The 24,148-nt window shown below is 49.5% G+C and overlaps 2 protein-coding genes across 4 annotated transcripts; one reads left to right on the top strand and one right to left on the bottom strand.

Annotated features, from left to right (window-relative positions):
- Positions 1-604: 604 nt before the first annotated feature.
- TGOLN2 (trans-golgi network protein 2) lies at positions 605-6,429 on the top strand. 3 transcript variants are annotated; one of them, XM_045054496.1, is made up of 5 exons: positions 605-989; positions 1,222-2,294; positions 2,562-2,855; positions 4,261-4,344; positions 5,624-6,429. In XM_045054496.1, exons 1-5 carry the CDS (start codon positions 944-946, stop codon positions 5,627-5,629), a joined length of 1,503 nt encoding a protein of 500 aa, XP_044910431.1. In that variant the 5' UTR covers positions 605-943; the 3' UTR covers positions 5,630-6,429. The 3 variants fall into 3 exon arrangements, with proteins under 3 accessions (XP_044910431.1, XP_044910429.1, XP_044910430.1); XM_045054494.1 differs by having other exon boundaries at positions 611-989; positions 1,222-2,855; XM_045054495.1 differs by having other exon boundaries at positions 612-989; positions 1,225-2,855.
- Positions 6,430-10,009: 3,580 nt separating this feature from the next.
- RETSAT (retinol saturase) lies at positions 10,010-24,062 on the bottom strand. The gene is made up of 11 exons (XM_003984224.6): positions 23,658-24,062; positions 20,473-20,655; positions 19,894-20,135; positions 19,161-19,362; positions 18,495-18,692; positions 16,395-16,514; positions 12,550-12,688; positions 12,219-12,328; positions 11,972-12,138; positions 11,599-11,758; positions 10,010-11,343 (listed from the first exon to the last, which is right to left on the bottom strand). Exons 1-11 carry the CDS (start codon positions 23,836-23,838, stop codon positions 11,210-11,212), a joined length of 1,836 nt encoding a protein of 611 aa, XP_003984273.2. The 5' UTR covers positions 23,839-24,062; the 3' UTR covers positions 10,010-11,209.
- Positions 24,063-24,148: the final 86 nt, after the last annotated feature.

Raw genomic sequence — 24,148 nt, forward strand, 5'->3', positions numbered from 1 at the left:
AGACAGAAAAGAAAATGAATGCTTTTGTATTTGTTTAAAAAAAACTCACGCTAGATGGGAACACAACAAAGGTAAGTGGTAACCTGTAGAATGGTAGGGAGCAAGAACTTTCTAATGTATACCTCTTTTTTTTTTTTTGTATACCTCTTTTTTAATATCCCATTTTGATTTCTGAACCATTAGAATATATTACCTAATCAAAAATATTAAATGTTTGCAAGACAGAAAATACACTAAAACTTTAATAGTGATTATCCTGGAAGAGTGGGACAACGATTTTGTTTTCTATTTTTTTACAGGTTCACTAAATTTTCTACAGTGAATATGAGTAACTTCCATGACCAGAAAAAGGATGTATTTTTTAGAAAAGATCTCTGGGGACCTCGGAGAGCAGTTTCTGTGGGGTCGGGAAAGAGAGGGTTTGGGATGGGAAGACTCCCGCTACAAAGGTGGCAGGATGGGTGTCTGTTTCCAGATAGGAGACACCAGAGTACAGCACGTTTGTGTGCTACAGCGAAAGAACCACGAGAAAGGGAGAAGTTAAAAATGTGAACACAGGTTGGAGCCAAGAGGGGCCGAACCCCAGTGACGTCACTCCCATGGGATCACCCGCGGACCAGGGAGCTCCTGTTCGACCTGTATCGTCTCGGAAGTACAAGGGGAGAGAAGGAAAAGGAGAGTGATGTTTGTAGCGGCTGCTATGCAGAGAAGAAACCTGGAAAAGGAGGAGACTGTTAGATGCCTGCACTGAAGAATTGGACCACAGCACAGGGTAAGGGAGGAACCACCAGACAGACACACTCCGGCCTTTTCGTAAGCTCCTCCCTTCGCCTGAGCGTGCGGCGGAAGACGCACGCAGGAAGGGGCGGAGCCAAGGGCACTAAGAGCGCGCACGCGCGGGTCTCGCGAGAGCAGTGGAGGGCGGAAGCACAGTTAGTGCAGGATGCGGTTCCTGGTTGCGTTGATCCTGCTGAGCGTCGTAGTGGCGGGTAAGACCCCCCCCCCCACTCCCACCCCAAATAATCCCACTCTCACCCCTAGGCCCACCATCCTCACCGCCCCGCGTCGCTCTCTGAGCTCGCTACTTCCCTGCCGTAGTCACTCCTCCGCTTGCCATCACCCACCTCCCCCGTTTGCCAGTTGCCCCGGTTTCATCTAGCTTTGAGGGCTCCCTTCTCTTGGCCTCCCTCTCTTCAGGGCCAACTGGTTTCTCTGTTTCAGTAGACCTACCGCTAGAAAACTCTAGCCAGTCGCAGCCTCCGGCGACGGGAGACGGCTCTAGCAAGGGGAAGTCCCAGGTGCAGTCCACAGAAGATGACTCTAACAAGGAGAAGCCCCAGCTACAGTCCACGGGAGTTAACTCTAACAAGGAGAAGTCTCAACTGCAGTCCTCGGGAGACGGCTCTAGCAAGGTGAATCCCCAGCCACAGTCCACGGGAGACGGCTCTAGCAAGGTGGATCCCCAGCCACAGTCCACGGGAGACGGCTCTAGCAAGGTGGATCCCCAGCCACAGTCCACGGGAGACGGCTCTCGCAAGGTGGATCCCCAGCCACAGTCCACGGGAGACGGCTCTCGCAAGGTGGATCCCCAGCCACAGTCCACGGGAGACGGCTCTCGCAAGGTGGATCCCCAGCCACAGTCCACGGGAGACGGCTCTCGCAAGGTGGATCCCCAGCCACAGTCCACGGGAGACGGCTCTCGCAAGGTGGATCCCCATCCACAGTCCACGGGAGACGGCTCTAGCAAGGTGGATCCCCAGCCACAGTCCACGGGAGACGGCTCTCGCAAGGTGGATCCCCAGCCACAGTCCACGGGAGACGGCTCTCGCAAGGTGGATCCCCAGCCGCAGTCCACGGGAGACGGCTCTCGCAAGGTGGATCCCCAGCCGCAGTCCACGGGAGACGGCTCTCGCAAGGTGGATCCCCAGCCGCAGTCCACGGGAGACGGCTCTAGCAAGGTGGATCCCCAGCCACAGTCCTCGGGAGACGGCTCTCGCAAAGTGAATCCCCAGCCGCAGTCCTCAGGAGAGGGCTCTCGCAAGGTGGATCCCCAGCCACAGTCCACGGGAGACGGCTCTAGCAAGGTGGATCCCCAGCCACAGTCCTCAGGAGAGGGCTCTAGCAAGGTGGATCCCCAGCCACAGTCCACAGGAGACAGCTCTCGCAAGGTGAATACCCAGCCACAGTCCACGGAAGATGGCTCTAGCAAGGTGAATACCCAGCCACAGTCCACAGAAGATGGCTCTAGCAAGGTGGAATCTCAGCCACAGTCCGTGGGAGACAGCCCTAGTAAGGTAAAGCCCCAACCGCAGTCCACAGGACAGGGCTCCAGCAAGCAGAAGCCCCAGCCCCAGACCACGGGAGATGACCCTAGCAAGGAGAAGCTGCAGCAGCAGTCCTTGAACTCCAACAAGCTGGTCTCCAACCCCTCCTCTGATAACAAGGAACCCCCCAATTCTGACTTAAACATACCAGCTGACAAAGATACCTCTCTGCATGCTTCTAGAGGTGAATCTGGGGAGACAGTATTACTGGACTCTGACCCCACTTCTCCACAGCAGGAGAGGGAAGGTAAGTCTTCAGAGCTTACAGAAGATGTGGAGCCCAAGAAGGCTGAGGAAGGCGATACAGAGCCTGAAGGTTCACCGCCCCAAGAAGAGAAAGAGATGCCCGGCCTTGCCTCCAGTGAGAACCGTGAAGGAACACTTTTGGATTCCATGGGTAGGGAGAATGATGACCTTTATAAAGACAGTCTTGGAAGTGCCAGTGCAGAGAGCAGCCACTTCTTTGCATATCTGGTGACCGCAGCCATACTTGTTGCTGTCCTCTATATTGCCTATCACAACAAGCGGAAGGTAAGTCAAGAGTTGCCTTAAGAAGAGGAATGGGATTTCCTCCACCCTGAAAGTTTGGTGTGTGGGCCAGTATCTATCACTCATCTGCCTATGAGCACTGGGGATTTTAAGACAAACTTCAGTTTATCCTCAGATTCTGCTACGGCTCTCTACTCTCATTTTATAAATGATTTGTTTTCGTGTCAGATACCTTTGAGTGCCCTCTGCTGCTGTATTAGGTGCTAAGTAAGGACATTATTGTGATCTGACCTGAATTGGGGTCCCCTCCCATAATCTTTTTTTTTTTTTTTTTAATTTTTTTTTGCAACATTTATTTATTTTTGGGACAGAGAGAGACAGAGCATGAACGGGGGAGGGGCAGAGAGAGAGGGAGACACAGAATCGGAAACAGGCTCCAGGCTCTGAGCCATCAGCCCAGAGCCCGACGCGGGGCTCGAACTCACGGACCGCGAGATCGTGACCTGGCTGAAGTCGGACGCCTAACCGACTGCGCCACCCAGGCGCCCCCCCTCCCATAATCTTAAACTTAGGTCCTTTACAGCCTTAGAGAACCTGAGTACCTGACAGTTCGTAAATACAGTACTCTGAAGATGGTGAATGATTTCTAGTTTCCTTTCCCAAGCTTTTACCTTCCGTCTGCAATGGCAGAAAGAGTGGTTATATAGTCTTTGACATCAACAGCAGAGAGCCCAGGGACTGTCTCCTACAGTCAGTTGAGTTTCTGATTAGAAGAATGGCCAGAAATTGCATGGAGACACTCATCTTTTACTACTTTAGCAATGTTTGGTGTACAGTAATATCTGTTGCTTAGCAACCACTCTGATGACAAAATGATTGCATTTCGTATTGAGTCCTAAGAATTTAGTAGTTTCTACAGCCTGGTTAAAATTGGAGCGTTCAATTTGTCAATATGCCTATGACTGTAAGGAATGAGGGAAGACGTTTAACAAAAAGGTGTTCCTTATTCTACATCCAGAAAGTAACCGTAGATGTGAAAGTGGTAAGGTTAAAGTGGAGCAAGTGTGGGGTGAAAAAGTACATTTGCAGATAAGAAATAATTATTGCTTGTGAGTAAAAAAGGAGTGTCTTATCCTAGAGCTTTCTGGGGAGGAGTTGGCAGATCTTTGTACTCTTGAGTAAATCATATAGACTCCCACAAGCCAAAGCCCAGAACAGTCTTCTTCCCATCTGTTACTTCATACTTAGTAGTATAAAAGATTCTGAGGTGACTGGAGGCCCTGTCCTCCTTAAAATTGTCATAACTTAAAGAGGTCTCTTTGTGGGTGTACTACTCTTTCACTGTCAGGGTCCTTAACAAATGTACTACCAGGTGATTACCTCTGATTTCAGAGACTGAGATATGTCATTGTAGAGTCACTTGTTAATTTCATTTTCCTTTCCCCAGATTATTGCTTTTGTGCTAGAAGGAAAAAGATCTAAAGTTACTCGACGGCCAAAGGCCAGTGATTACCAACGTTTGGACCAGAAGGTAAGGAAAGAAGCCCCAGGTCTGTGGGAGGGATAGGCAGTCTCAGATAGGCCCAGCAGAGCACTTACATTTGACACGATGGCCGTTGCCCCACCCTTTGCGGACCACAAAGTAGAGATGTCCATATGTACGTGTCTGCAATATGAGAGCTAGAAGAGACCTCCACGTGCTGTAAGTCAGCTCCCTCCCTTGACAGAAGAGGAAATTCAGGCCCAGAAACCTGATTCCTCCTCCCCGCCCCCACACCAAAGTTCCCACTACAAATTTGTGTCAAAATCAAGACCTGATGGCAACCCCCTAGGCACCCATCCTGTGCTTTTTGCACCGAACCAACACTTCACAAATTTTAGTAGGCACATGAATCACCCTGGGAATTGTGATGAAAAGTCTGACTGATTACATATGGGTGGAATCTCTGCTTCTACGTTTCTAGGAAGTTCCCAGGTGACATCACATGCTGTGGAGCCATGCTTTAGGTAGCAGAGCATTTGACTACACCCCCCGAATACCAGTGAGTCCAGAAACATCTAGGCCTCCAACCCTAGAGATCAGCCCTACTAAACTGTGGACTCGATTTCCTAAGTGCAGCCAACTCACGCCTGCCAGAAAGCAAAGCATTCCTTCCACCCCACAGAGTAGGAGCTGAGCAGGATTCTCCCCAAAAGCAGCCTGAGTGGGAACAGGGTATTTCCACTGCCTTGCCAGCACACACCCCTCCTTTCCCCTTCTATGTAAGGACAGTCAGGACATTGGTAAATAGTACTTGGTGGCTTGACTGTAAGTTTTCCTAAGACTCCCTACAGGTAACGCAGTTCACATGTATAGCCCATACCAGCAACAGAATAAACCACTCAGCTCCAAACACCTTTGCTAACTAGCCCAGTAGGTCAACTTCACAATTTAGCCTTGGCCTAGTACCTTTCCGGATAATTGACTTTAAGGATTCATTTCCCTTTCCTAATTAAAATGCACATGTAAACAATTCAAAACAACACAGAAATACTACAAAGCAGAGACCAGGATTTCCATATTCCTTTCACCAAGTGTGTATCTTTCTAGTATATCTTTGATTTCAAACTGACTTTAAAAATAATTTTATGTGCTTTTATTTTACCGATTGCTCTTTGTATGTTAGAGCGGCAGCTTATCTTAATTCTGAATTTTTTCCCTGAACTGCAACTCCTATAGGGTCTTGTATTCCCCTAGATTCATAGCAGTGAGGTGTATTCCCCTGGAAGGAGATTAATGTCACAAATGAATTGTGTTGCTCTCGTTTCAGATTTGATTTCTCTGTTCTTGAGAACTTTGTCCTCCCTGCTGATTTGTTTTTAAATCAAGAGAAATGAAGAAAAAAAAGTACTGTGACCTAAGAGACACCCCCTCCTCTAGGGTTTGGTGGCAAATCGGGCCTGGCAGAGGCGGGGGGGTATTGCTTAGCTTTTTGCACCTGCACTTTGGTGACCTTGTACTCCTGTGTCCCCATCACCTATGCTGGTGTCTTCCATCCTTTCCTCCTCTGAGTGTGAGTAGAGGGAGCATGTGGGAAGCCAGCTATGACCAAAGGGAGACCTCAGCCCCAGGCAGGCTGCTGCTGCTGACTGCCTTCCCTTGGGCCTTGGCCCTTTCGTAGTTACCCCTTGAAAACAAACAGCATTGCACCCACCACAAGTTATCTTTGCAGACCTAGGAGAAAACTAGGTTGAAAAGTCAACCTAGGAGAAAACTCACCTGCAGGTTGAGGTGCTTCTATACCAAGGCCTCATCTGGAGGGATGTGCCCTACAAAAGATGTAGAAGGTGAATGCTGACGGGCAGAGGGCTACTTTGAATACGTAATTCTCTTCAAAGGCTTCAGCAGCAAACCCAAACAGCTTTTAAAAAGTGCTTTATTGCCTGCAGTCCAACCTGTCTAGTGTAAGTTCTTCACATTTTCCTGATATTTTCGTATTACTTAAGACAAAGTGAGTCAACTTCCATTTGGTTGTACTGAGCATAAAACTGAACTTGGGGATTCTGGAAGTAAAGCTGTAAAGCCACGGTTCCCATCACAGATTTTTTAAAATATAGTTATGATTATTGAAAATACTGTGCTTGTCTATACTCATAATTGTAACAGGAACTTTTTAAAATAGGGTGAGCTCATACTTTGCAGCAGAAAATGTGCAGGAGGGTTTGGTTTTGACCTGCATTATTTTCCTAGGGTTTTATGAAAGGTTTCCCATAAACTCTGTTTGACATTTGTTGCCTAAAATAGACAAATTAGACTTGTAGTCAGAAACTAACTGTACTGTCTCTTTTACCTTAATCTAGTTAATGGTTCTGTATCTGATATAGGATGTCAAGGGTAATTAGTAAAAACTCTCCTTCCATTCCATGTCAGAGGTTGTTAAAACTTAAGAAATTCAGAGAGTTCCCCTGGGGTAACTGAGGGTAGTGTTTTGGATCATGCTGTGGTTTGAAGTTTTACTTAAGTCCGTTCTAGCTGTGCTACCTATTATAGAGAGCCTAGAGAGAGTTGTTCTGCAGAGAAAAAATGGAATTAGAATAGCTGATCTCAGGGAAATACAAAGAATGTGGGAAGTGAGGGGTGGGATGAATTCTGTGCTGCTGAAGTCATCCTGCAGAAAGGACCATCCTGTTGGCACATGACCTTGCACCTCACTTAAAACAGCATGGCTTTGAGTTGAGATTTATGGAGACAAGGAATAAATGAATGATCTCAGCGTCATGCCCTCTTCCTGTGCATCAGTCTTATAACACTTTCCTCTGAGGAATTTTCTGTCCGGCTCTCCTAGCATTCTATAAAACCACAGTTCCCCTTTGCCTACCTTTCCTTCTCCCCTCTGATGTTTTCTGTTTCTCCGTCTACACTAGCACCTTTCCTTCTACCTTTATGCATGCCCAGATTTCCCGTTCCCATCCATCCTGTTTGTTACTCCTTCCCTTCGTAACCTTTGTACACTCATCTCGGTCCCTGTCTTCCTACTAGTAGTGTTTTTCCTGAGGTTCAGATTGCCAAAGGTAATGGCTTATTCTCAAAGCTTAGTCTTGTTCTGGATAGAACTGAACATTATTGACCATCCAAATTGAAATTCCCCCCTTCTGGTTTCTCTGACTGACTGTCCTGGCTTCTAAGAACTTTGCTTTACCCTGTGCTGGTGGGGGAAGAGAGCCCTCAAAGGCTGGTTTCTCTCTTCCTTCATTTTCCCAGAAATTCACCCATCCCTCATCCTCTGAGTGAGTGACTCCCAAGTATTTATCCTTGGCCTGGTTCCCAAAGAACCAAATCCTGTTGTGCGCTGTTAGTTTGCTCTGTTGGCACTAAAAACTGAAGTTCTCTCTAATACCCATTAAGCTGCCCATCTCACCTGCCCATTTTATTTGTCTCAGCTCCAAACTATGTGGTCTTTTACCATTTTTATCTGTTACAACAGACCTATCCATTAACAACAACAACAACAACAAAAAGTCTCCAGTATAATCTTTCTTTCCATTTTCCTTGCTTTCCTGTTGCACCCCCACCATTTTCGCTTCTCTCCTGAATTCCCAACCCGCCCAAGAGGCATCCTAACTGGTCCTCCTGTCCATCTTCTGTCATGTACAGATTGATCTTTCCAAAATCCTTGCCCTGATCTAAAGCTTCTGTCTACCTCTCATGGCTTAGAGAATCTAGCTTTATAGACTGTAGTGTTCAGGACGCTGCAGATGGGCACTTTCTTGCCAGGTTTTCTCTGCATCCTGCCCAGGCCAAAGGCTCCTCTCGTCAGGCCCATCTAGGCCTCTATGCCTTTTTGTTGTTGCTGTGCCCTCCATTCCCTGGCTTCCGTGGTTGATCTTCAGTCAGGGCACACTCCTTTCTCTTCTTTCACTTGCCTCCCCAGATGTTTCTTCAGGCCCCAGCTCAGGTTTTTCCATGCACCTTCTTAACTCCTCCACCACGTGATTGTTGGCTCTTTCCATTCTATTCTAATAACTCTTAATAATGCCAATCGCAAATTTTGTAACTCCAGCAAAAAAGAGCAGACTTCTCTGATGTCTGTACCTGGTCTCTCCTCCCCAAAACGAAGCTACTTGCAGGAGTGCCCTTGGCACCACCTGCATAGCTGCCTAGTGTAGTGACATCCCCTAGGTACTTCAGGAGTTCACTGTCTTCTTGCAGAGACATTTTCCTTGTTCAGGACGTCTGAATGTGACTTACCTGACGTCTCATACAGCTCTTCCTGGCTTCTGGTTGCTGTCCCTTACTGATAGACTTTGCTTGTAAGGAGGGTGAGCAGAAAGAAAGATTGGTTTCAGGAACCAAGAGGGTTGGCACCAAGTGGATGCAGAAGGATTCTGTGGAGTCCGCATAGTTCCATTTTTTGAGCATCTGAGAAGTATCGTTTCTTGTGCTAAAAGAGTACAATAGAATTTAAGCTTCACTGTAGAAATTACACTGAAGGAACTCTCTGACACCAGCGGAAAACTTTTCTCAGTAGTTGTCCTTTTGAAGATAAACTATTGATAGCATGTTTTTCTAGAGGTGGTGTGGATGAGGGTGAGCTGGTTTGAGGCATCTCTCAAGGTGGGGGCGGGGGGGGGGACGGGTAGGGGTGGGCAGGGAAGTCCCTGGAGCCACGAGAAGCACCGCTATCTAGACAGCTATGTCTTTCCTGCCCCAGCCTTTGGTTGAAAATTGATTTCTAGTAGGAGGAATCTGTGTTTCAGTCATGGATGTCAGTAGAGGGGTTTCGTTTCTTGCTACAGATTACTGAGTAGAATTATTTAAAGATGCTCTTCTGGACTCTGGGGGAACAAAGGCCAGTCTATCTAGAAAGGCTACAACAGCTCGGAAAGACCTGACAATGAGCTATATGTATGCTGACGTTTCTTTTCCCATAATGGCTTTTAGTGAAACGTTTGGTGATAGAATTATAAACCTCTAGAATTCCCCTGATGGTAATTCTCATTTTTTTCTCTACTTCATGTCATCTAAATCAAAAAAGGAAGCCTGCTTCTTGTTTTTACAAGGTAACTTGATACATAATGCTGTTATGTATGTGTGATGAAAGCTAGCACGCTTCGCACGTGTTCTGAATCACTTGAACGGGGAAGAGAGTATCTTGTACACCAGACACCAGATCCTGGTGTTCTTCCAGCTGTTTTCTGAAAAGTGTTGCTGAGAAGGTTGCCTTTGACATTGCCTTGCTTAAGGAAGAATCCTGGGAAGAGATTTCCAGGTTCCATTTAACTATTCATCCAGAGCAAGACAGAATCTCAACTCACCTAGTTCCTCAAGACACCTGTGAATTTCCTAAATGTCCCAGTTGAGAAACTCCTCCGTAATAGTGTTGGGTCTGAGCTGTGTAGCTACAAGCTGCCAACAAAAGCAGCCTCCTCACACTTAGATATTCCTTTAATTCAGAAGTTTCTCATGTTAAATAAATGATTGTTGAAGTTGTCTCCCTTTTTTGTTTACCGGATTAGTAGAGTGCCACTGTTTTTGCAATGTTTTATATTTTCAGCTTTTTTAACTTAACTATATGATTACTTAATTTTATTTTTTTTAAGCTTATTTGGTCTAATGATAAGTATTTTTCAGTACGTAATGTTTTCCTGAGCTTCTCTGAATGCCGTTTCAATGTAGTTTTGTATCACTGCACAGAAACCAAAATAAATTTCAAATATTAAAGCTATAAAAACATTAAATTTATTAAAATGGCAATCAAATTGATAGAAATAAGGCCTAATACAAGTGAAAGGTCATTTAAAAAAAAAAAAAAAAACTTCAGCCTTTGTTCACCTTTCCATCCAGTCCCCCCCCGTATGTACCAATAAATGGGAACACCATCCCTGACCTTTGTACACTCGTTACGTAGCTTTCCACATTCTGATCCTGACTGATTTCCAGCCCCACTCCTCCCTGCCAGGCAGCCCATGTTCTAGGTCTAGGAGGTGGCTGGGTTATTTGTCTTAGAATCAGTTACCTCTGTGGTTGTCATCTGCTATAACCTTGGCCTGGAACGTTCTTTCAGTCTGCTTCAATCCCCATGAACTCATCTTCCCAGTCCAGTGTTGTAACTGCTAACATCACCCTTTGCTGTGGATTTTTGGAAGATAAACTTTTGAGGCTCAGGTACTGAGCTCCATGAGGGTATCTTGGTGCTGACCCAGTGGAGACCCAATGTTACCGTGAAAATAAGGAAGACAAACCTAGGGCCTGGCTGCATGTGAATTGGATATTTCAATATATACTTCGCTAACGTCTTTACCCCCAACTCCCACAACCACATTGAGACTACCCTAGGTGTTTCCCCACCCTCTGAAAGAGCCACTGGAACCAACAAAAACGGGCTCTCTCGGGGCCTCTGAACCCACGGAACTACAACCAAAACCATGCCCAGGTTTTGACAAAAACCTCTCTAGGCACCCTTTTCCAACAGCAGTATGGAACTCCTTTGGTGCAGCAAGGAGAATGAAGAGAAGTCTCAGGACATCTGGCCCAATCTGCTTCAGCTGACCAAGACTACGGAGGGTTCTGTCCACCTGACCAAAAGAATATTCAGTTGGACTCTTCTGGGTTGGGAGGCGATGGGAGCGCAGTGTGCAAAGCACTGCTTGACCAAACAGGCTGCCCAAGTCATGGGCCACCCCGGGCCTTTTACCAGGGATAGCAGTGTTAGCTCTGAGCAATCACCTGCCCAGCTGGAAGAGGTGCAACTTGAGAACTGTGATTGAAGAATTGTGACCTGTGTGTCAGACCTCTTCAGAAATCAAAAACAGATTAGAGTGCCTTATGTGAGGAAAGAACGAGTACAGGAAGACATTATGGCTAAGTCCAGGGCTGTGCCATAGCACCAGCCAAATTCCTCCGACTCCACTCTGGACTAATTCTTCTGAGCCTGGATCCTTGAGTTGAGATTCTTAAGGTCTAGGTACAAGTTCCGCTTCAGGATGGTGCTGCTGCATAGTAGGGCCCCTTGCAAGGCCCCCACCAACCCACAGGTGAAGACATCCTGGCCTAGGAGACAAGAGCACAGGCCCATGAGCATCTTCCCCAAACGGGGGGACAGGGAGCAAAGGCTCTCATGTTCATCCCTCCAAGCTAGGCCACCCACGGATGGCTTTCCATCAGGACCAGGGTCCATAGCCTGCTGGGGTAGCCCATCCCCATGTGGAAGGCTGCAGGGGACAGTAGGATCTGCAGACAGAACAGAGTACTTTGGGTGACCGGGAGGCCTGGGGTTGTAGGCCCTAGAGAAATGGGGCAGTGTACCTGTCAAGTAGAGGTTGGGAATGGGGCTTTGGGCCCTCATGGAGGTCATCACATGAGGATGTAGGCGGTCCAGGTCATGGCTGGCCCCATAGCAGGCACCCCAGGGAGCAGCCAGATAGAACTGGTAGGTCAGCGGGGACCCTCCAACCACACTCTCCACCTGAGGAGACAAAAGGCAGCAGAGTGGGAGTGGGGCCTTGTGAGATCCTCGTTTCCTCCCTTTTCTGTTCTCCTCAACTGAACTGTATGCCTGCATGGGTTCCCTGCCCTTCCCTGGAGCTTAGTTATTTCAGGGCTTTATTTCCCTCCCCAAAAGAAAGCAGAAATGGCACCGAGAGGTTTGTTGTCACTACCACATGGTCTGCCCGCCTACCTTCCCCTCCAGCTGTGGGAACAGTCTCATGACAACCGACAGAGAGGCTTCAACAAAGGAGTTTTTGAGTGTCTCATAGTCGCTGTTCCGCTTTCCCTCTGCCTTCTCCTGCCACTCTTCAAACCACTCATAGCAGGTGGGCACCAGTACGATCATCGTGGACCGGTCTGGGGACACAGCTGGGGTTACTAATGCCAGGCCCCTTCCCTGCTCCGGCCCCCGTGCCGCCCCCGACCGAAAGGCCCACCTGGGAACCGGTCCTCCCAACTGGGATCCTTGGCTGAGGAGGAGGCAATGAAGAGGATGGGCAAGTGCTCTGCAGCCTTTTCCCTGGGCATCGAGACGTAGTGCTCCATCCTGAGGGTGAGGGCTGTGGCTGCCGATGCCAGGCCTTGGCTCCTCACTGCCACTGCCCCAAGGACAGGCCAGCCCCCGGGACCCCCCACAGGGATGAAGCTGAGGCCCACTCCGTAACTGCTGCGGATTCTCCAGCGTCAGAGGAGGAGGCAAGAGCCCTGTGGGCTGTGGGCCCCAGCTGACACCCTCCCCCCCCCCCCACATGCACACACACGCCTTACGCCTTGTCGAAGTCTGTGTCAAAATACACAAAGTAGTTGGTGGACTGCAGCCCCAAGTCCTCCTTGGTGCCTCGTAGGCCGATGAAAACACAGAAGGCGCTCAAGCCAGGCCGCACCATCTCCAGCTGCTGCCTCACACCTGCCGAAGTGGAGGTGAGGGCCGTGTGAACACAGCCGGCGGGGGGAGCCTCTCCCTGCCCCGGAAGAACTTGCTTGCTTTATCTGCAGCCTAGCACCTGGCCATCTTCACAACTCTTGTTTTAACACTAAAATAACAGTGTTGACAGGGCCTGCTCTTCTCTGTCTTCTGCCTGGTAAGAACACACCCCCGGGCTCCCACTCCTCTGCCCACCCCCCACTTCTGCTCTAAGCCCCCTTGAAGGCCCAGGAGGCCCAGCTTCTCTAAGCTGGCTCAGTGCCTGCAATCTTCCCTATCGGCTTTAAGTTATGAGCAGATTACTGGGCTCCACACTATACAGACCATACATACGAACAGTAGTTTGTTATAAGCCTTGATTTCCATATTACATTGAATACAAGCCATCTAGGGGCACCCGGGTGACTCAGCTGGTTAAGCATCTGACTTCGGCTCAGGTCATGATCTCGCGGTTTGTGAGTTTGAGCCCCGTGTTGGGCACTGTGCTGACAGCTCAGAGCCTGGAGCCTGCTTTGGATTCTGTGTCTCCCTCTCTTTCTGCCCCTCTCCTGCACGTGCGCTCGCTCGCTCTCTCTCTCTCTCTCTCTCTCCCTCCCTTAAAATAAGCATTAAAAAAAAGAAAATGTAGGGGTGCCTGGCTAGCTCAGTTGAGTGTCTGACTTCGGCTCAGGTCATGATCTCACAGTTCGTGGATTCAAGCCCCACATCAGGCTCTGTGCTGACAGCTCAAGCCTGGAGCCTGCTTTGCATTCTGTGTCTCCTTCTCTCTGCCCCTCCCCTGCTCACACTCTGTCTCCCTCTGTCTCTGAAAAATAAAATAAATGTTAAAAACAATTTTTAAAAATACCACCCCTCCTGAAATAGGTGTTCAAATAGTAACTATAAAGGAACAACCAGATTCACCATTAAAACAACAACAAAATGAAGATTTCAAAATAAAAAAAGCATTAAAAAAGAATACAAGCCATCCAATGAGCAAATATACATAATTCCTAATGTGCTGAACAGGCTGGACAAGACTTCAAAATGGTAAGCAACACAGATGAACAAATGCCAACACCGTTCCTGCCAGCTGGCATTTTAGGTTCAGGTAGGGAAGGAGGGAAGAGCACTGTGGAAGCAGGCAAGAGCCTCTGTGAGAGCCATCTGATGTCCCCTGGAGCTAAGCAGCTGGGCTCCCCCACCTCTCAACAAATGACTCCAGACCAGCCTTCTGGAAATGGCTCCCACAAAGTCTTACGTTTGTTCCCATTCCTAGGACCACCACCTGCCTGAGGGGTAACTGGGCCACTGGCTACTGTGCCTAATTTGTTAAACAAGTACTTGTTGAGGACCTAAAATGTGCTGAATCCTCTGCTAGGCTTTGGGGACACTACAAGGAATCAGATATGATGCCTGTCTCCTGGAAAAGAGGCTTTCCTGAAAGAAGCTGGCTTTCCTAATAGAGGCGACAAAGAGCTGAGTGCTATGTGTAGGGTGACCATAGGATTTATCATCCAAAACAGGCTTTTGAGAGTGAAAGGAGGCGGGATAGCAATTCCAGTAGGACCACAAGTAAGAGACTGACAGACCACTGGGCCATGGGGGCGCAATCAGGACAGAAGGGGAATGTGGGTTTCCACCGCCACAGGGAGGGATGGCGGGCTGCCCTGGGGCCGTAGGAGCACCTTCTCACCCGGGTTCCAGCATCTGGGGCTAATCTCACTGCCGGCTCCCCCTCTCCAGGTGGGATGGGGGTGATCATGGAGAAAACAGGGGGCCCAGGAGTGAAACCATCTAGGTCTCCAGAGGCCCTTAAGAACAGTAACTACCCCACCTAGCCCTTCCTTTCCCTTCTTCTCCAACTAGAAGGATGGGATCCAGGAACCACATACCTGGCAGAAAAATAGAACCTTGGGTCCCAAATAAAGCACACAATTATATCCAGGCTTTTTTCTCCATGCCAGCCTCAGCTTCCCTTATTGATACTGTCCGATGAGTCTTCCCCACTCAAACAACTTCCTCTCCAAACCATCCCCAGGAACCTCCTGAAGGCCCAGCAGTGGACTTAAGAAAAGTGCTCCTATTCACAGAGGCTCCCTCTGCCTGACCACCCCACCTCCACACGACTCCAGCCAGCACTGCCTGCCCCAAAGGCCACCAGACATCTGGTTCTAAACTCTGAGAGGTAGATAGACCTATGAGAACCCCCACCCCCAAAGCAGGTGGAAACAAAGGAGTCCCAGCACCTGGGGGTCTCCTGAGTTAAGCATCTTGGCTGCCACTGCCTGAAACGCTCTCAAACGGGGATTCATCTGAGGCAACATCCAACTGCTCCTCCTAAGGGGGCAAATGGTTTTTCAGCCAGGTGGGGCTTGTGCCATTAGATTAGATACACAAAAGCAGTAAACACTGTAACTAGAGAAGGGAGAGCAAGCTAAACTTGTAACTCCTGACAGGGCGCCCTGGGGAGGAGGCAGGCAGGAGGAGGGGCACTGGGACCCATCAGAGCCAGGGTTCAGGGGTCCTGGGAGGCAGGGAGGCAGGAAGTACCAAACGCAAAGTCTGCCAGCTGCCCTGCCACCGGCCAGTCTGCCACACCCCACACAGTGTGAGGGAGGACAGGCCTTCTCTGGCAACAGACGCCAGTTGAGGCCCAGCTGAGTGAAGCTCCACATTTCTCAGTCCGGGCGGGGCCAAGGACCCAGGCTTTCAAGTCAGAACCACCAGTGTTCTCATCTCAGCTTTGCTGCTTTCACCCGGGTGGCCTTGGGAAGCCACTTCACCCGTATGGGTCTCACTTCTCCTCCGGCCCCATAAACATGAGGATGATGACATCTGTCTCCCAGGTGGCAGTGAGGATCACGTGCCACGACAAAGGTAAAGCCTCTCACACAGACTTACCGAGGAAGGGCTCACCCACAGATATGCCTACTGCCCCTCACCCCCCAAAACCAGGCTTTTATTATGTTTGGACACAGCCTATTAGAAGAGAAGACTGCATTGAGGGTTATTTCTGTCCGGGCCCCAGATTTCAAGCACAAGCCCAGAGCTCAAGGGACAGAAGAAAGCCAGAAGGGCACTCCCGCAGCTTCAGCCCCAGCAAGTAGCTGGTTCTTGAAAGAGGTAAAAAAAAAAAAAAAAAAAAAAAAAAAAAAAATAGAACCTTGGGTCCCAAATAAAGCACACAACAATTATAGGAAGACTTTCTTCTCCATGCTGGCCTTAGCTTCCTTTACTGATGTCAGACCAGGCTTTCCCACTCAAAGTAAGTGAAGAATTCAGGGAAAAAAGTAGGATTCATACCACAAACCCAAGCAGCGTCCCTTTAGGATGCTCCCCACCATCATGAACTATTAGCTCTAAGATCTGGGGAAGCTGAAAACAGGCAACAGACTTGAAAGAGAAGAGGGCAAAGCGGGTGAGGTTATAGGGGATAAGGGGTAAATATGCCAAGGACGGAATGAGAGATAAGGACCAAGGGGGTCTGTGGGGGTGATTCAATACAAAGAAAGCTGCTTCCCAACCCCTAAACACAGAGGTCTTGCTGGGAACAGATGCTAGAGATGGGTGCTCGTGCTCACCTGTTCTGCTTAAGGACAGTCACAGGGCAGTCAAGAGGAGCAAGAACACCAGCCTGGCTGGGCAGGCTAGCCCCAGAGGGGGCACTGCTAGGAGCTTCGCAGAGCAAAGTAGCCCAGTCTTTTACCTGGCAGACAGCGGGCATTCTCTGGCAGTAGGTACTTGTAGGTATTGAAGAGTCCTGCGTCGGAGATCACGATGGGGCAATAGATGTTCACCAGCTCCTGACCCTTCTTCACAGTGACACCTGCAGGCACAAGAGCTTGGCTGAGGTTCTTTGCACTCCAGACTTTACACAGATCTCTCCCAGCCTACACTTTATCTTCTTAGACCTGGGCATCCAGCCCAGCTATGGTCAGGCAGGCAGGCTCCAGGCAAAACTGCAAAGCAAGTGAAACATCCGCAAGCATTCTCCGCCTAACCCCACAGTCACTTGTGCACTTACCTTCCCTGGCTCTCTCCCCACGCCATGTGGGCACCCTTTTCTGTAGCCAAACCTCCACACTAACCGTGACAAAGCTCATGGGCTGAAGCCCTTCCACTGGAATCCCAGGCCCTTCTTCACTGCTGCCACACTTCTATTTCCAAAATACTCTGAGACCCTCCAATGACACCGCAACCTCTGTAAGATAAACTCCAAAGTCTTGTACCAGCCTTCCAAGATCTGGTCCCTTCTGTGTCTCCAGCCTTGTCTCTGGCCACACACACTAAACTATTAGGTGGCACCATATCAAACAGCTAATATTCAACCACTTTGACCTATAAAAACAGTAGCATCTTTGGGTTCAACCTACTTCCAGATGCCTAAAAATAGTCAGCTCTTTCATGCATCCGTGCCTTCGCACATTCTGTTCCCCCTGCCTGGAACATCCCAAAAGCTCGGGCTAGCTTCTTCTCACCCTTTATGACCTGCCTCAAGCACCTCTGCCCTCCTTCCTCCATCCTTAGTCTGTACCTCTGTATGACACTTTACATCTCAATGATCTTCCCTAGGATTAGAAACTTCTTGAATTACAGATTTTCTTTATAGCCATCTCATCTTTTTATCTCCATCTTTTATCACCTAGCACCTGAAAAATACGAGTAATATTCTGAACTGAATTTAATTGAACTGATAAACCCACCTTGCTTCAAGGACCTCTTCTGGCTGGAAGAGGAACTTGCTTGTGGACATCAGAGAAAAATCTCACACAACCAACCACCTCTCCGGTCTCACCCAGCAACTTCCTAGTCTCTTCTACAAATGTATTCTCAGAGATCGCTGATGACCTTTTCTCCCTTGATTTTTTTGTGCAGTGGGCCATCCACACACCTCCTCCTTGAAAGACTTCTCTGGTGAATTCACTGTCACACCAGCCCTCTTCTTTCAGGTCTCTCTCTGTCTCCTTCCCTGATGTTTCTTTAAGCACCCCCTAATCATGGATGGCCTGTTCTGTTTACCAGAGTCCTTCCCTGCACACACCCTCTCCTCACAGAATTCATCCACGGTGGAATTCTGATGCTCTGGGCAGGTGGCAGTAAAGACCCGAGCCAGGATAACGAGATTCTAGGCTCCACTCTGCCATTTACAGGTTGAGGGCAGAGCATCTCGCTGGCCTCCACAATGCCCTTTCAAGTGCCCAGGTTATTTATTCATCCCACCAATCACTAAACAAACATGTATGGAGCCTCTATTATGTGCTAAGATCTAGAGGCATAAAGACACAGCCCCCAGGGCGCCCGGATGGCTCAGTCAGTTAAGCATCTGGCTCTTGACTTTGGCTCAGGTCATGATCTCACAGTTTGTGGGTTCGAGCTCCACGTCAGGCTCTGTGCTGGTGGTGCACAGCCTGCTTGTGTTCTCTTCCTCTCCGTCTCTCTCTGCCCCTCCCCTATTGGTGTGCTCTGTCTGTCTCTCTCTCTCTCTCTCTCTCTCTCTCAAAATAAATAAACTTAAAAAAAAAAAAAAAAGACACAGCCCCTACATTCAAGGGGATCTTGGATTACTGGATCCCTATTTTTGCCTATGGAATAAATGATCAAATACTGGTCTTTGGGGACCATGCAATCCTTTATCCTTCCTGCGTCCTTTCTAATCGCTTTCCCTGAGCTCCTGCTCTGGGCAATTTTAGCCCTGAACTCCCCGTGAGGAGGTCGGTTTTTCTATACCTTGTGCTTGTTTCTCTCTGCACCCCACTTCTCTCCCACCCCAGCCCAGGAGCCATGAAGCACGATGAGGGGCTCTCACCACAGGCTTTCCCAGTGGAGTCCAGCAACACACTCTGCACAGTAGCGCTGGTCAGGACAGCGCCCCCGGCCCGCTGAATCACAGGGATGGTGTGGAAAGCGATCTCACTGGTACCCCCTCGGGGATAAAAGGCCCCTTCCATGTAGTGGTTCACCACCAGAGCGTGCATGGAGAAGGCACTGTGCCTGGGGGTCACACCTACAGAAGGAAGGAAGGGGCGATGAGGCAAGAGCAGGCGGCAGCAGCATTTAAAGAGGAAGACAGATTCCTGTCAAAAAGCACACAAGCCTCGGTCTGCCCACCCCAGGATCCAAATGATCCCAGGGCTAAGGGCAGCCAGAGGGCCTATCTATTGCCATCCAAACACAGGGTACCTTACAGATCCGGGGGCCAGTGGGAATGTCCTCCCTCAAAGTGACATGCTGCTGAGACGAGGGAGGACACGGTGGGCTGAAAAGGAAAAGCATCCAGGGCATGGTGCAGGGAATGTGTGCCAGGGAGTCCAGCAGGTAGGTGGACAGACTTCTCACCCAAGAGCTCCAGAGGGCCTTGGGTTTATCCTGCTCCACTTCAGTCAGTCAGGCAGGTTCAGGAAGAAAGATTGAGAGCCAAGAGGGCAACACCTCCTCCTCCAGGAGCCGCCCAGGACTCCAGGCCAGTACCCACCGTAAGTGGGGAAGATGTAGCTGAGCACCGCCCGGAGCTCCGGGGAGGCCGGCAGCTGCCGCAGGACCTCATCCAGGCTCTGGGTGGAAGCACGAAGAAAGGCAGAGAGATGGGTGAGCAGCCCCCACTTGCTGAGGAGCTGAGCTATGCGCAACGGGAGGGTCTTCAACAAGATGGCCAGGACGACTCCGTGGGACACCGCCTGAGGAAAAAAATACGCAGCGAGGAGCCACTGTAACGGAATCACCATTCCAATGGCCTGCGTACCAGGCCAGCACCGGGGCCCAGCAACATTTAGCCCTGGCCGAACTTGGATTTTTAAAAATCTGTACTCTGTGAATTTTTCCCATTCCACATTCAGATGAGTCCTTTTCTGCATTTCGGTTTCCTGCCCAAATTCCTTTCGAAAAATCCCATCTGGTTTCAGATGAAGTAAAAACGGGTGTGATCTGACCACACAGAAGCCAGCTTAGTCCAAAAGGAGACCACGGTTCCTGTCCTCCCCCCAACCCCTCCCGCCAGAGGCCAAAGTGAGAGTGGCTGCTGTCAAGTCCGGCCTCCAGAGAAAGGGCCCAGCTGGGCAGAGGCCAACTAGGGTAGGGCTAAGTTCAGGGCAGACTTGACCAGTCCTCCCTTTCTGCCTCGCCCACCGGTCACTGCACTAATGAAGGTCAGCCTTGTCGGGAACAAACGGGGGGTGGGGGTGGGGGGGTCCTCAGCACATCCATGTTACCTTAACCAGCTTTATATATTTGTCAATGGCAGCTTCCTCCTGGGGAAACTTCTCCTTGAGGCCCTGAATGTAAGCTTTCTTCCCACTGTACATGGGGAACTCTTTTCGGCCGTTGGGTCCTTCTAGTACCATGACGTCAAACGGAGAAGACAAGGCGACCCATTCCAGCTGCCCCTCAGTGATCTGGTCCAGGATAAGACGGCTACTCTTGCCCTCTTGCATGTGCCCGACATAATGGATTCCTGTTGGGAGACAGAAGAACAAGGTGTCATAGGGATAAGGGAGCTGATCCCTGGAACGGTAGATAAAAGAAGTGAAATGAAAGAGGTAGTCCTGCATGGCTGAGTCCGTGCCCCGAGAGTGCTACCCACAACGTTCTGTGGGGAGGTGCTGCAGCAGAAACCACCAGATCTCTACCCAGTTCAGCTCCCTGCGGTGATGGCTGTCAAAGAAAGTGGTGCCCAGAGAGAAGCTGGGGCCTCCAGAACAACAGAAACGTCCAGTGTCATCCCACAGTGGCTGCCCCAAGCCTCCTAAAGATACAGCCATGTTCCCAACCCCTTCCCACACAAGCCTTACCTGTGTCAAATTCCAGGCCATTCTTTCCAAAAGTATGACAACAGCCTCCTGCCTTGGTATGTTGTTCCAGTACCAGAACTCGCTTGCCGGCTTTGGCTAGAATCGCAGCTGCAGCCAGGCCCCCAAAGCCACTGCCGATCACCACTGCATCCAGCTTCTTTGGCACTTGGCTGACTGAGAAAGCTGCAGCAGAGGGAAGAGTTGGAGGGTGAACTTCTCAGGCAGGGGCAGCAAAAGAGCAAAGACACGGAAACCAGGAAGGCTCTGCTAGCTTATACAATGCAAGAAAACTCCAGTGCAGTTTGGCATGGAGCAACCGACTAAAATATCTCAAACACTGCACCTGGGAAATACTCAGGACCAGCCAGGCAGATTAAAGACAGTGATTTGGTCTTACTGGAGCCGATTTAACTAAAACCAATATGTACCTGGGGATTTTACCTACTTTAAAGAAAACAAACAAATCACAAACAGAAACAGAAAGCTGGCAATAATAATACAGGCTGAGAAACTTAAGTGCAGATAGAGAGCTAGGGAAGAAAGAAACAAGGAAACGGGGGACACAGGAGAGTGCTGTGGGCAGACTGTGGCTCTTGGAATTGTCCATTCGTAAGTCGGTTATCTTTGAAAAATACAGGGTCTGTAGGCACCAGTGGAACAGCCTGGTCCTATGATGGTTCTTCAAGATCCTGAAGCAGAGGCTTGAGCAGGACAGAGCTGAGAAATCATTGCACCACCCTTTCATATCAGAGAAGTCTGGAGGCAGAATTGAGGGATCAGCACCTAAGCAAGATAAAAGGACAGCACATGGAGCCACGTGGGCACTTCAACACGTGATCTGTTCTTTAAAGATCATCCTTGAACTGAGATTTGGAATTTTTCCAAGCTGCAAGAGAACTTGGGAAACTTTTAACTTTTCAAACATTTTTAGAAAAACGTCTAGGGCGCCTGGGTAGCTCAGTCGGTTAAGTGTTCGACTTCAGCTCAGGTCATGATCTCGCAGTCCCTGAGTTCGAGCCCCGCGTCGGGCTCTGTGCTGACAGCTCAGAGCCTGGAGCCTGCTTCGGATTCTGTGTCTCCCTCTCTCTCTGCCCCTCCCCTGCTCACACTCTGTCTCTCTCTCTCTCAAAAATAAACATTAAAAAAAGAAAAAAAAAAAGAAAAATGTCTAGTGAAAAACACATTTTATATCACAATTCAAAATATAAATAAGTATATAATCTAAATAACGGGAGTTGAAGTTTCACAATAACTGAAATAGAAGTATTACAGAACTATGTATGATGACTCTGATATTTTCTGTTCTACTACATTTTGAAATACAACCTACTAAATCCAGTTCATGATTCACTAATAGATCACACAACCTGGCTGGAAAAAGTTACATCAGTCATCTCATTTTTTTTTTATTTTTTTTAATGTTTATTCATTTTTTGATAGAGAAAGTGTGGGTGGGAGAGGGGCAGAGAGAGAGGGAGACACAGAATCTGAAGCAGGCTCCAGGCTCTGAACTGACAGCACAGAGCCCGACGTGGGGCTCGAACTCACGGACCGTGAGATCATGACCTGAGCTGAAGTCAGACGCTCAACCAACTGAGCCATCCAGGTGCCCCAGTCATCTCACTTCTAGACCAACCCGAGAGAAGTGGAATAATTTGCTAATAATAGCTATGCAGTAAATTAATGACAGAATCCAAGCTAAAACCCTCATCTCAGAAGTTCAGACTAACAGTCTTTCCACTTAAAACAGTATTGTCTCCGCCTGTGTCACAAGATGTGTCACACAGAATTCTAAAATTTACAAGTGGGAGGGACTTTGGAGATCAAAGAGGAGATCTAACTTTTTTTTCTTAAAGCAGCACAACCCTTTCTTTAAACCTTATGAGGAACCCCAAAGTATGTTCTAAAGATGATAGTGGAGATACTCTGGTTGACCAAAGAGCAGCTCTCAGCCTGAGGCACCCTGTTGAGCCTCTCCCAAAGTTTTAGAACCAACCATAAGAGTTGGGACGAGGCATAGCCACTCAAATCACTTGATGGCCGAAATACAATTTCCCACACGGGTTGGAAGAGATGTGCAGCTCCTCCATGCCCTTGAACCATGGGGGAGAGTAAGGGGAAAAGTTAAGGTCTTATAACCAAGTGGGGGAAAGGTCTCTTCTTGTCTATCCTGTGGGTCGTGGACCTGTTCCTGGCTATGCCATTGGTGAGGGAGCATGAGGCAGGCTGAGGGGCAAAACACAATTTAGTACCCCCCCCCCCCCAACACACACACACCCAACTCCAGGTGGGATCTGTGTGATAATCCTCGGACACTCCTGGCTACCCAAGAACAAAGGAAAAGGGTTTAAGTGCTTGCCATGGTGATGTGGGAAACTAAGGCAAATGAAAAATTAAATTCCCTTACTGCCTACAGCCCATTGACGAGTCCTTGAAATTGGTAGAGTGACCTCCCTGTCGGGGCTTAGCTGTTTCAATGATGGCACTTTGCTAGGGGCAAAAGAGAACCTGAGCTTAGCATTGTCACAACCTTGAGGACCCATCTTGTAAGTCTACTTCCTTTATCTCAATTACCCCAAAATATATGTTGGCAATCATACTCCAAGCGTATGGCCTCCCAATATACATCTATGTATAGATGTAACAGAACCTCTCATGACTGAGGTTCTGTTAAACGGTAATTGGTGTTTCCCTAGCAACAGCTCGCCCCTCAAGGTCCTAGAAATCTTACTTCCAAAATACCTTAGCGACTTACTCTATCCCTGACCCCCTCCCAACCTGAGGGTATATAATGAGTTAACTGTCACAACCTCAGTGCAGCTCTTCCTGCCCATGGGTCCTGTCCCTGTGCTTTAATAAAATCACCTTTTTGCACCAAGAATTTTTTCTTGGCCCCAGGCTCAGAACCACCCCACCATCACCCCCAAAACTTCATCGCCATGACCTCAGAAAGCGGAGGACAGGACCCCCGCCCGTGGGGCCACTATGGCCTGGGGGCCTGCTTGGCCAAAGTCTGTCACCCGTAGGAGACACGAAAGCGGGGCGCCTCCACTTTCAAGGAAGCCCTCCCTGCACTTTACATATGGGGAAACTGAGGCCCAGGTGGGCAGCGGATCGCCGTGTTGGAATCGGAACGCAAACCTGAGAGGCCACCCAAGTACAGCCTTGGAGCCCTTCTCGCTGACCTTGCTTGAGAACCTTTTTCCTGGCCTCTTTGTCGGTCACCAGCGGCGCGGAGGGCCGCCTGACGTCCTCGGAGAAGGGGTTCGGGGAGCTGCCTGCGAACGGCCGCAGGTGCCCTTTGCAGAGGACCGCCAACAGCGGCACAACCAGCAGCAGCAGCAGCAGCAGCAGCGAAAGCCACATAGCGCCGGCGGGGCCCAAGGACGGGGTCCGCAGACACGACCCCCAGCCTGTACTGCTGTGCCTCCGCCGCGCGTATTTATCCTTCCCGGCCAGGAGGCGGGGACAACATCGACCTTTGATCAGCCAGAACCTTTCCGGCCTGGAGCCGGGAGTCCGGCGTGGACTGGCCCTCCGGGCAGCTCTTACTCCTGCAGCGCCAAGTTTCCCAGGCTGCCGGGAGGCGGGGCGCTCCGGGCTCGGAGGCTGAGCCTGGACGCCGTGCGCACGCGCGGGGAGGGGCGGCCGGGGCTGACGGAGACTGGGAAGGCCC

Source organism: Felis catus, chromosome A3 (assembly GCF_018350175.1).
Source record: "Felis catus isolate Fca126 chromosome A3, F.catus_Fca126_mat1.0, whole genome shotgun sequence".
In the NCBI taxonomy this organism is placed as follows: Eukaryota; Metazoa; Chordata; class Mammalia; order Carnivora; family Felidae; genus Felis; species Felis catus.

Bases quoted from the DNA above. Each gene is read 5' to 3' on its own strand.
- TGOLN2 (XM_045054494.1), top strand. From the start codon at position 944: ATGCGGTTCCTGGTTGCGTTGATCCTGCTGAGCGTCGTAGTGGCGG. The intron at 990-1,221 runs GTAAGACCCCCC...TCTCTGTTTCAG, and splicing joins GCTGAGCGTCGTAGTGGCGG to TAGACCTACCGCTAGAAAAC. The intron at 2,856-4,260 runs GTAAGTCAAGAG...TCCTTTCCCCAG, and splicing joins CCTATCACAACAAGCGGAAG to ATTATTGCTTTTGTGCTAGA.
- RETSAT (XM_003984224.6), bottom strand. From the start codon at position 23,838: ATGTGGCTTTCGCTGCTGCTGCTGCTGCTGCTGCTGGTTGTGCCGCTG. The intron at 18,693-19,160 runs GTGGGTACTGGC...TTCCTTCTGTAG, and splicing joins CTACATCTTCCCCACTTACG to GTGTGACCCCCAGGCACAGT. The intron at 16,515-18,494 runs GTGAGAGCCCCT...TTGTGCCTGCAG, and splicing joins CTCCACTGGGAAAGCCTGTG to GTGTCACTGTGAAGAAGGGT.